This window comes from Eulemur rufifrons, chromosome 15, assembly GCF_041146395.1.
Source record: "Eulemur rufifrons isolate Redbay chromosome 15, OSU_ERuf_1, whole genome shotgun sequence".
Lineage (NCBI taxonomy): Eukaryota > Metazoa > Chordata > Mammalia > Primates > Lemuridae > Eulemur > Eulemur rufifrons.
The window spans coordinates 96,664,791-96,677,320 of record NC_090997.1 but is presented as its reverse complement, the minus strand read 5'-3'; the positions used below and the strand labels follow the sequence as shown (position 1 = coordinate 96,677,320).

The window sequence follows — 12,530 nt, the reverse complement described above, 5'->3', positions numbered from 1 at the left end:
AAGCAACAGGTGAAGAACTGAATGCAGGCGTTAAGAAATCAAAGATGAATACTGTAGAAACAGAAAGCATGCATTGCTGTACTGATTTTTTTTTTTTTTTTTTTTTTTTTTTTGGTAAAAAAGTGAAGCTTATGGAAGAAATATTTCACTTTTCATGAATTTTTCAGCTTGGATATCAGATAGTTTTTCATCACTTAGTTATTTTTATTGGTCAGTATGACTTCTTTCATCTAAAGAACAGTACATTTAGGGGGAAAAAAGGAGTTGAGAAAACATTCCACTTCCATGTTGTCTGTTCGTGTTAATAGATGAAATGCCTGATCAACTTCTGTAAAGGATGTGCATTGAGTTGACTTTGCAACATATGCAGATTGTTCTCTTTTGGCATATTTTATTGCTGTGCTTGAGAATAAAGGCATATATTTTGACATTAACTACTGGTGCTTTTGATGTGGCCTGTGACCCTGAAACAAAGCTCAAGGGGCCTGTTGAAGAATATGAACTGAGACAGTTTCTAATCAAGTGACTAAACCCAAAATCATGGACTGGGATCCATAAGAACCTATTCAATTTGCTTGACATACCTCCCAACCCTTGTTTATTCCTAAGGAAAAATGGCAAACTTCTGAGAGAAGCAATATAGATCTATCACAAATATGCAAAAAGTCCCACCAAAATGTACACACTACTGAGTGGATTTCAAAAGCATCAGTTTCAGATTAAAAAAAAAAAGAAAGAAAGAAAAACCATTGTGGAGTAAATGGAGTGTATCTCTTGAATGTGATGAATATTCTTCATGATGTACTTTTAATCTGTAGGATACACAAAAAGAACTTCAAAGTCAGCAAAGCAACATCAGCTCTACCCAAGAAAATCTCAATAGCTTGTGCCGCAAGTACCATTCCGTGGAGTTGGAGACCCTGGGCCATGCCATGACGGGGTTGATAAAGAAACATGAAGCTGTGAGCCAGTTGTGCTCCAAAACCCAGGCCAGCCTGCAGGATTCTCTGGAAAAACACTTCAATGGTGAGTTCTGACGGGCCTTAGCATGAATAGTTTGTTTATAAGACAGAATCCAAACCAAATGCTGCCTAGAAACTGCCAGCAAAAGTTTGAGAAAACTTTCCAGAAGGATATCATTTTAAATTCATTTATGCTTTGAGATTTGAGCAATAGAAGTGCTTTGCTCAGGCCTCTCGCCCTACGCAGAATTCTTCTTTCTTCCCAGGAAAGCAGGAGTCCACCATTTGATGATCCTGAATTTGATCTAAATTGTCTCCATATAGCTCATGTGTGTGGAAATGACTTCCACTATTCAAGTGGCCGGCAGCTGCTGTCCAAGTAACTACTGGAGTGTTTTATGTCATGACGAAGTGACACAATGAGCTTGGGTGTTAGGAGAGGCCATGAAACAGTGGCAGCCACACAATCCAGGAGTTGCCCATCCTGTCCCCTCCTCCGCTGCCACACAGCCGTGCCTGTGGGTGCATTAGGAGTCTCCAGGTCAACTTAGTAGGAAGGCGAAGTGGTTCCTCCTGTGCCGTAAAAATGGCTTTAGTGTCCCTGGAGCGTTTCTCCCCTTGCACTCTTACATATTGAGTCAATTAATTATCTTTCTTCACCAAAAGAAAGAAAAACAATGGAAAATCAGACATTCCGGGAACACACATTTTAGTCTTTTCTCTGAGATAATTTCTCAGTCCTACCATGAACAGTCAGGGTTGTAGATCATGCTGTATTACTTTCTATATTATCATTTTCTTTCTGGAATATTTTGGAAGGCAAGAGGAGGTGGGCTGAGGGCCAGAAATAATTCATTGTGGTAACACTGGAAGCTCATTCAATGTTTTCGATTTATTCCTGATTTTCGTTACTTCCAAAAGAGTCCATGCAGGAATTCCAAGAATGGTTTTCAGGAGCAAAGGCAGCAGCAAAAGAATCATCAGATCGAACCGGCGACAGCAAAGTTCTAGAGGCAAAGCTGCATGACCTTCAGGTACGGAAGCTGGCGTCCCTTTCCATCTTCCCCAACCTACCCTCGAGTGCCTTCAGGTCAGACCTAAATTATGATGTTTTTCAGATCTTTTTATTTGAGCCCATCCTTTCTTCTTCCCTAACAGAATTTGGCTTATTGAGTCAGAAAGAGAGCTAGGCAACGTGAAAAGTACTTTGAAAAAAAAAAATAATTTGGAGCTAGAGAATTTCTAAATTCCTTTCTTCTCTCTTTTTAGCCTATTGACTATTCTTTGGAATTCATTCAAAACTAAACCTAATTTAATTTTTATAGAAGTAAAAAGCATAAATAATTCTATGTTATAGCATTATTATATGAGAGTTTTGAAAAGAAGGAGAAGACATAGCTTGTAGTTTTTTAAATAACTTATGGTCTAAATGTGGAGATAGGATATATTAGATTAAAGTAACAGATATTACAGGTTTTGTAGGTTTTACTGATTGTGAAAAATGTATGAATTCAGGAAAGAGAAGGCCATGGTGAAGCAGAGTTAAGAAATTATTTATAGAGGAGTAGGTTCAAATGAGGTTTTGACCAAGTTTTTCAAGCAGCCAATCTGAGCGAAGCACTATGTTGAGTATTGTTAAAAAACAAAAATTAAAAATTAACATAACAAGGATCATGAGGGTTTGCGGGTGGGATGAGTGATAAAAATAATGTAGATAACTCATTATATTAGAAGTCAGGGTAGGAAGATTGTTATAGCAAAGGAAGCTGGTTTTGCAGGAGATGTGGTGAATTCACATGTGCAATTGTCTCCTTTTAAGCTTGAGATGCAGCGAATTCCACAAAGAAACATCTGAGCAACAATTTAAACGCTACTCTGGAGCTCTGGGGAGAGGCAGAGCTAGCACTGAATTCTGGGGGTCTTTAGCTTTGTTGAAGCCGTGCACAGATCTTGGTGCATACCACAGAAAGAAGGGGCCTGAGGACTGGATTTTGTGTTCAGGGTATATCAGAGGAGAGGAGAAAGGGCTGGAAGCAGCTAACCAGTTAGAGTGCTGTCGCTCTAACTGTGAGAGGCAGTGGAACCTGGACCAGGTTGGGATGGTGAGAATGAGGAGAGTTAGAGAGCAAGACCTTGATGAGAGCTCTTCTCTTCCAGCTTGACATTGTTCACATTTTGTCCTCCGTGGTACCAGTGACTGGCTGGCACCATCCTCAACGAGGAGCCTTGATTATATCCAATTGCGTGCATCATTCTCACTCCAACCCTGTTAGACATTTTTTTCCTTTGAACTCTCTTATTCTTTCTGTCCCAGCCCACAGTTGTAACGAATGTCCCCATGCACTAGGGTCTCTGAATAATAGCAAAGATTTTATATTACCCTTATTTCCCGAAACAGAACATTTTGGACTCAGTCAGCGATGGGCAGAGCAAGCTTGATGTGGTGACTCAAGAAGGACAGACTTTATATGCACATTTGTCCAAACAAATTGTCAGTAGCATTCAGGAACAGATTACAAAGGCTAATGAAGAGTTTCAAGCATTTCTGAAACAATGCCTTAAAGACAAACAGACTCTTCAAGACTGTGCTTCAGAACTTGGGAGGTAGGTTGTTTTGATAAATATAGATTTCATCATACACTGAATGTGTTTTTGAAGACTTAGAGAAAAAGAGTCATGTAAATAAACAAATAATATTTGAAAGTATGAGTTTAAATTATAATAAACTTTGACCTTAAGTACAAGTTAGTACTAGGAAAGTAATCCATTGCTCAGACTCTGAAGTTATCATTTGGCTTTATTGTATATACATAGAAAAACAAAGGAATTATATTTACTAGTAATTGAAAATGATATAAATACATATAATTTTTGTCTATTTGGTTAACTCAAGATATTAGAGCTTTCACACCTCAGTTTTTAGATTATCCTAGCCTTTTTCTTGTGTCCACTTCTGCTCGGACAGAGTCATGGAAAAAAGCAACTGTTGGATTCTAGGGATCAAGATTCAAATCAGTAATATTAATGTATGTTAATGAGGGTGAATATACAATTAGAAGGGGAAAATCACTCTTTACTTAGGGCAGAAAAGATGTCAGTATAATCAAACTGCCTTCCTGGTGGTAGAGTAATTTGCCTGACTCTTGCCCAGTTTTCTTGGAGAGTTTACATAGTTTCCAAAACTTAGAGCTCTTGTGCTATGTTCAAATTCTCTTAAGAAATAAAGATGCTGGCCGGGCGCGGTGGCTCACGCCTGTAATCCTAGCACTCTGGGAGGCCGAGGCGGGTGGATTGCTCAAGGTCAGGAGTTCGAGACCAGCCTGAGCGAGACCCCGTCTCTACTAATAATAGAAAGACATTATATGGACACCTAAAAATCTATATAGAAAAAATTAGCCGGGCATAGTGGCGCATGCCTGTAGTGCCAGCTACTCGGGAGGCTGAGGCAGTAGGATCGCTTGAGCCCAGGAGTTTGAGGTTGCTGTGAGCTAAGCTGACGCCACGGCACTCACTCTAGCCCGGGCAGCAAAGTGAGACTCTGTCTCAACAAAAAAAAAAAAAAAAAAAAAAAAAGAAATAAAGATGCAGAGACCACTTTCTCCTCTTTTCCCTGGGCTTCCACTGCCCCACTTATCCACTGGCCTCAATTCAAAGGTCTTTGTAGTAAGAAACAAAGTGCACATTGACATGGGAATGTGATCTTGCTGGCAATTAAATACACCTATGAAATCAATTCGGCTAAATGAGGTGATTCTTTTTCTGCTTCAATCTCAAAAGAAATTACCATGATTTGTCACTTTGTTACTGAAATGAGTAATAATTTGGATGGGCTTATTTTTGAGGTTTTTTTTTTCATAACTTGAAAATTCATGAGATCTTAATTGCCATATAAAAGACATTATGACCTCAGTTAGTAGAACTTAGCTATTTTAACAAGCATATAAGAATTTTTCTAAGGTGTTTTCTTTTCTTTAGCTTTGAGGATCAGCACAGAAAACTAAACTTATGGATCCATGAAATGGAAGAAAGGTTAAATACAGAAAACTTGGGAGAGAGTAAACAGCACATTCCTGAGAAGAAAAATGAAGTTCATAAAGTTGAAATGTTTCTGGGAGAACTACTGGCTGCAAGGTATGATCCACAGATGGAATTGGTCCTGTATCTGCTACCATGTTGTAGACTGGTTGACGGTTATTTGTTTTGGTGTTGGTTGGATGGTTGGTTGGTTGGTTATTGACGGTGGTTTGTCCCTGTCCTTGAATGTCTAGAACACAGGTGATCATGCTACATTCTTTACAGCAGTGTGGTAGCCAGATAAGTGCAAGGTAGACATCTGTTTTCCAGTCCCACTTCTCTTTGCTCAAGAAATTGGGCAGATCACTTACCTCCTATAACTCTGGATTTCAGCCTTCAAACATGGTGTTAATAATTCTGTATCCTCGTCTCTGGGGTTATTTTGAGGATTAGTTAACATAATGTGAAGCTGATATGAAGAAAAGAAAATCACACATTCACAGTGACCCTAAAGATACAAATTACTGCTGTAGACCTCAAATTCCATATATTCTTCACACATTTCAGCCTCCCATTCCATTTCCCACTCACCTGTCCTCATAATATTCTTAGTATTACGGACATTAAGTCTGACTCTCCTTGCGGCTCCTGTTCTCCACTGCAATATGTATCTCTTCATTGCTTCCCTTGAGAAAACGTTTCTGGCTCCTTTCCTAGGCAAAGTTCTCTGGTCTGTGCTTTTGACCCTACTGCTTTCAGTGCATTGCTCTTTAAATTTGTGCCCCACCACTGGCGTTTTCAGTTGATTTTGCTCCACTGGAAGATAGAAAATTTTCCATTGGCTTGACCAAAAAATCTGGGCTCCTAAACTGTCCTCGTAAAGAGCAGGTGCACTTGTGTGTGAAGCAGGAGGGGATAGCACCCACCTTGCTCAATCAGATAGATCAGCAACAATCATCAAATCGCCCAGTGAAGATCATAGTCATTCCTCATTTCCACCGAGGCCTCTTTTTGGTCAGATATGCCTGCCTAGTATTCCTTGTCTTGAAAAACAAACATGCAGACAAATGAGCAGCAGAGCACATCCTGACAATTGCTTGTTGGTGTGCTAGTGTGATGACTATTACAAAATGTTCCTGGAATGCTCTGATCCTATCTCCACAAGTGCTTACTATGCTGAAACTCTTTGTTTACTCTGTGTACCCCAACTTCCAACTACGAGTTCCTCAAGGTCAGGGACTTTAGATCTTTGTCATTCCATTGCCTGGTATAGTGCCAGAAAAATAGAAAATATTCACTGAATTACGAGAATAATAGCATCATCTGACCATCCCAGCTACTCGAGAGGCTGAGGCAGGAGATTAGCTTGAGCCCAGGAGTTTGAGGTTGCTGTGAGCTAGGCTGGCACCACGGCACTCTTAGCCCAGGCGACAGAGCGAGACTCTGTCTCAAAAATAAATAAATAAATAACTTTGCATGTTCTCTGCTTTCATTTCTTCCCCACAGGCCGCTCTTTCCCTTGCTGTGTATTACTTCTGCCATCACTACTCTAAAACTGCATTAGAGAAAGTGGCCCAAATACCCTTCAACACCAAATTCAAAGTCTTTCTTTTTATTCCTCATTGCTTTTCTGATAATTTCAGCTTCTTAACATTGATGAAGACACAGTCCTTGCAGTTTTACTCTCTGATATTACAGGACCAGATGTAGGAGACCTTACATGGTCTGGCTTCTGGGTTCTTCCCCTCCACAGTGGCCGCTTTTGGGGACAGCCCTAATGCACTTGTGCTGGTCACTCAGATTCCCAAACTGGGTCACCTGACTTCTCTCACTTGCTTACTGTTTGCTCCTCCAGTCTTATGGATTTTTTTCATCATAATATTTCCAATACTTCAAATATTTTGGGTAGATGCCTTGTATAAAACTACCCAGCTTGAGACACATTGACTTTTTATCGTCCATTAAGCAATTCATCTTGTAGTAACAATGGAAATCTCTTGTCCTGAATTATTATTTAACTCATATGATTGCTGAGGCCACCTCTTGACTCAGCAAACAGGTCACAAGTATAACAAATGTCTTTCTAAGTCGGTGTAACATTGTGTAACTCTTTGTATGTCTCAGGGTGGCCCATGGGATGCTGTTTACATGGTAGCTGCTCAAAAAACAAACAGTTGAGACATTGTGGGAGGTTCGATTTGTGTTCTTTTTCTAGTAGTCACAACAGTTTGTGTTAAGACATTTTCACTCTCCCTGCTGGCATCCCAGGCTTTTCCTGATAGATGGGCTGGTAAGAATTCAGAACTTTAACATAGAATGAAACCGACCAAGCTACCTAGCAATTCAGTTCCTCCCACGACCTAATTAACATAGCTCCAAACTAAGATGAACCCAATACCCAAGACTGACACGGAAACTCAAAAGCACTTTTAAAAATAGCCTTTTGAGAAAAACTTTTTTTCCCCACTTTGTCCAACATTGTATTGGATCCTGGGACTGTAAGTTGACTATAACAGTGCTGGCTTCTGGAAGGGACAATCTTGTGGATCAGAACAGACGGTACATGAGGTGTCAGAGCAAGACAAGGAGCAGAGGGCACACGCGAGGGTCCTGCACTCTCCGCCCTCCCTGCGTTGGTGTGCATGCTTCCTGGGGGGTGGTGCCTGAGCTGAATTTTAAAGGGGCAACTAGCAAGGAAACAGAGAAGGGCAGGAGGGTTTTCACAAAGGAGGAATCTCCATGTCTGTACAAAATAGCCGAGTGTTTTGGGGATTTCAGGGAGCTTTTTTTCATTGTTAGAGCAGTAAGAATGGAGAGATGCTAGAGATAAGCTCAGAGACGCAGCCGGGCCCACTTCTGAGTTTAATTCCTGCTACTACGGTACATTCTATCACTGCTATTTGCATGCAGGCCCTGCACAGACTGCACTGCATCCCTGATGTGTACTGGCTGCATTAGGAGAGACCATAAGAGAGTGCAAGTAGCCAGCCCAGTTCCCAGCATCTTTATTTTAAAGGCATGTCAGCTATGAGCTTGTGTCTGGTTACTGCTCCAATGTCAACAATCCTTTGCCACTCCTCCCCTGCACTCCAGAATGTCAGAATTAAGATTTTTTTTTTTTTTCCTGTGTGTTTTGTTTTGTTTTTTAGAGAGTCTCTTGATAAGCTTTCCCAGAGAGGGCAGCTTCTGAGTGAAGAAGGCCACGGAGCTGGGCAAGAAGGACGCCTGTGCTCCCAGCTCCTCACGAGCTACCACAACTTACTCAGAATGACCAAAGAGAAACTCCGGAGCTGCCAGGTGGCCCTGCAGGAGCACGAAGCCCTGGAGGAAGCGCTGCAGAGCATGTGGTCCTGGGTGAAAGCTGTTCAGGACAGACTGGCCGGGGCAGAGAGCACCCTCGGGAGCAAAGACACCCTGGAAAAACGGCTGTCACAAATACAGGTATGTGGGGCACCAGCCAGACACCTACAACTGCTGAACATTGATTTGATTCAGAAGTGTTTGGATTGGGTCTTAATTTGTTCTGTGAGCCTCTAAATGAGGATTATGTGGGCAAAATGGAGAAATCGGGCAAGAGAGAAATGGAGGGATCCTTCTTCCCCTTTGTAAAGGAAAATTTCTGTTTTAGTAGCTTTAAATAATTTTCAACTTCATTTTAATATTCAGCAAACATTATTGAATACTTACTCTGCACTCTGCTCCAAGCACTGTTCGAGTTGGTGATACAGAGGTAAAAGTCAGGCCTTGTTTCCTAGGAGTTCACGATCCCGCAGGAGAGACCGACCTGCCAGTTGTTACTGGCAGCTCAGCACACATGTAGGGGCCGGGACCGAAGCGAGCAAGTGTGTGTTGAAATCATAGAGCAGATCACCAGCCCAGACTGTAGTCAATGAAGGTGACCTTGACAGGGAGGAATTAGGGGACTGCTGGGTTTTGGACAGGTGTGTCTTCACTTTCAAAATAATTTCTTTTGACACTTTGAAACTGAAGTCAACAAAATTATAATTTCTAGGCTAGTGGCCCAAAGCTTTCTAAGAATTTAAATTGAAGCTAATCTTGGTCTCCCAGACTCCCAGATATCTGATTTTAAGGATAGCGTTATATTGGAATAGGATCCAGAGTTTGTTGTTGTTTTCCTTTTCAGGGGAGTGAAGTATTCCCTACCTTAATTCTTATGGGAAACATAGCCATTTTTAAAAACAGTAGAAGGTTTTTATATTCCTACTGACAAGGGTTCCTCCTTCCTTCCCAGGACATTCTCCTGATGAAAGGGGAAGGCGAAGTTAAGTTGAACATGGCCATTGGCAAAGGGGAACAGGCCTTGAGAAGCAGCAACAAGGAAGGTCAGAAGGTGATTCAGACCCAACTGGAGACCCTGAAGGACGTGTGGGCTGACATCATGAGCTCCTCACTCCGTGCTCAGAGGTACAGAGCCCATTTTTGGTGTTTATTTGCCTGAGTAAAACCCAGTGCCTTAGTAAGATGATGGCCAGTGCTGAGGGATCCTGGGGTAGAATTACGAAGAGTGTTATTTTAGCTTGTTGTATGCATACCTGTCTTTGCCTGCATTGTATTTTCCAAGGGCAAAGACTGGTTTTTGTTTGTTAGCTTGTTTTGTGTCTGCGTTTTTGTTTTTGTTTTTTTAATATTTACATCTCCCCTCATATCTCTCATGGAATCTTGCAAATAATATGGGCTCAGGAAAATATATCCTTTCAAGTCATCAAAGCAATGATATGTGGTTCTTTAATACCTTTAAACAGTTTTAGCTTTTTAAAGGAACATACGGGAAATTAAGCTGTAGGTGACTGTTGAGCTTAAGTATAAATCTGTTGCTCAAGAAGAAGTAGTAATACCACCCACATTGGGGTTGTAGGAAATGTGTGGGGTGGTTTTGATTGTCACTGTGATAGGGATATCCCTTGCATTTAGTGACTGAGGCAAGGGAAGCTAACATCCTGCAGAGTGTGGAACATTGTCCCACAACCAACAGTCAGCCCAGCCAGAATAGAGCCAGCCGTAGAGCCTCTGTTGAAAGCACTGTACCAAACACTGATGAGGAAGTAGAGATCTTGACGGTTATATCAGGTGGTGTTTTGTTGTTATTGTTGTATTTATGACTGGAAGCTATCCACCTCCCTCCCTCTTGGAGTATCCACAAATTATCTGGCCAGCTTGGTGGACAAATGACCATTAGTCAGAAAAGCACATCTTAGGAGCCATATTCTGAAGGTTATATTTAGTGTCAGACACTGACAAAGTGGGTCCCCAATGTGATCACAAGTAGATGAACAGAAGATTGAAGTTCATCACAAAACAAAACAAAACAAAACAAAAAAACCACTGCAGTTATCCACTATAAGGTAAGCAATAAGCACTGCTTACAACTAAAATTTGGGAGGTTTTTTTAGTTTTGTTTTTGAGACAGAGTCTTGCTCTGTCGCCCAGGCTGGAGTGCAGTGGCACGATCATAGCTCACTGCAGCTTCCAACTCCTGGGCTCAAGCGATCCTCCTCCCTCAGCCTCTTGTTCAGGCTGATCTCGAACTCTTAGCCTCAAGCGATCCTCCTGCCTCAGCCTCTTGTTCAGGCTGATCTCGAACTCTTAGCCTCAAGCGATCCTCCTGCCTCAGCCTCCCAAAGTGCTAGAATTATAGGCGTGAGCCACCACACCCAGCAGGAGGATTTTTTTTTTTCCTTTAATATGGAGCATGGGTGGTGACTGTCAATGTCAGCAGGACTCCGCATCTTAGTAATAACTCGAATGGTTAGCAAGAAAAAAATCAGATCCTATAGTCATCTACTTGTCTAGTAGATGGCTGGAGCATGAACTAAACTTCCCAAGGCCAGCTTCCTAAAAGTTAAAAGAAAGTGGGTGAATATTTTTCAGATGTTAGAATAAAATGTTAAATACAGGAACTCAAATCCCTGACTCTCCTATTTCAGCAAGAAATTTGACAACTACATATTGAGCAGTGGCCATGCTCAAATTATTGTGTTAAAATAATGAAACAAAACAAAGGGTTTTGCCCTCTAAGAGCTCTGAAGCTAGGGTAGGATACATTCCAGAAAAACTCTAACTCAGACTGTGTTACTGTGAGTTTTCGAAAGACACTATGAGGCTATAGAAGAATGCAGAGTCTGGGATGACTTCTGGAGAAAAAGCATTGATTTGAACTTTTTAGAAAATTCTTTGAGGAACAGATAGGACTTTAAGGTCTCTATGATAAAGTTCCTATGGGTGCAAAAGCAACGGTTTGAACAAATGCTGGAAGTACATTTACCACAAGATCTTAACTCCAGGATCACAGGCTTGTACACAAGGGAGGCTTGGAGGGAGTATCACTGAAGATGAGTTTAGAACAGTTTGTAAAGCTGAATAATGGAGGGATTTTTCTTTCTGAATGTTCATCTAGAGAGCCTTTTCTTTGACTATCTGGAAAGCTATTACATTTGTTACTATATTTCTTACAAATACTTGAGCATTCATCCACATATTCAATACATAAGCACTGTATATATTGTGTGTGTATATGTATATATAATATCCCTAAATGAAAATCAATCTAATGATATTATTTACCCAGAAAGAATACTTGAATTTTGAGTTCCAGTCAACAAGTAATTACCATCTGATTTCAATAAGATCAACTAAGCCCAAGAATATTAAGAATGGATAAATACTAAATAAAATATAATTGATATTCCAGTGCTGATTTTTAACAACATAACAGATAAATTCATCTGTTCACTTAGGACAATAGCATGTGGAAGATAAATCTCCAGATGCATGTGTGGTTACAGCTTGTGCCTTCATATTTTAACACAGATTGACTTTGTTTGAAGGAACAGTGTGACTAGTCTTATGGATCAGGGAAGTAGTGTTTCTCCCTGCACTGAAAAACAACAATTTTCATCACTTACAGTAGCATTTAGTAAAACAATTTACATGGATGTGTGATGACCTTGTAATTGGTTTTTGGTAGAGATGTCAAAATAACTCATTTTTATAACATGTGACATTAATTCTAGCACTTTAGAGTCTGTGGTTGGCCAATGGAATGACTATCTAGAGAGGAAAAACCAGCTGGAACAGTGGATGGAATCAGTGGATGAAAACGTAGAGCATCCCTTACAACTGCAGCCGGGTCTGAAGGAGAAGTTCTCCCTGCTGGACCACTTTCAGTCCATCCTGTCTGAGGCAGATGATCACGCCAGAGCCCTTCACCGTCTTGCTGCAAAGTCCAGGGAGCTCTACGAGAAGACTGAGGATGAGTCTTTCAAGGACACAGCTCAAGAGGAACTGAAAACACAGTTTAATGATATAGTGACTGTGGCCAAGGTTAGTGCTTTATAACAGAAAAAAAAAGGAAAAAAGCTTCAAGACTCAGGTAAAGAATAAACTGTGGATTAAATTATTGGAGAATTGGCTGCTCTAAAACTGTACCTTTAGTGAATAAATATTACATAAATATCATTTCTTACCTATGAATGTCCATGTATTTTTCTCTCTCTGAAATTTTGAGATGATTCTTTATTCTTTGTTCTTTGTCTT

General features: G+C 40.7%; 1 protein-coding gene across 1 annotated transcript in view; it reads left to right on the top strand.

Moving 5' to 3' along the window:
- The window catches only part of SYNE1 (spectrin repeat containing nuclear envelope protein 1), a 425,086-nt gene that overhangs the window by 188,212 nt on the left and 224,344 nt on the right, over positions 1–12,530 (top strand). The window contains exons 46-52 of the mRNA XM_069488737.1: positions 819–1,026; positions 1,884–1,996; positions 3,361–3,566; positions 4,938–5,093; positions 8,126–8,417; positions 9,229–9,401; positions 12,008–12,317. Coding sequence (XP_069344838.1) covers positions 819–1,026; positions 1,884–1,996; positions 3,361–3,566; positions 4,938–5,093; positions 8,126–8,417; positions 9,229–9,401; positions 12,008–12,317 — 1,458 coding nt within the window. The remainder of the gene's footprint in view (positions 1–818; positions 1,027–1,883; positions 1,997–3,360; positions 3,567–4,937; positions 5,094–8,125; positions 8,418–9,228; positions 9,402–12,007; positions 12,318–12,530) is intronic.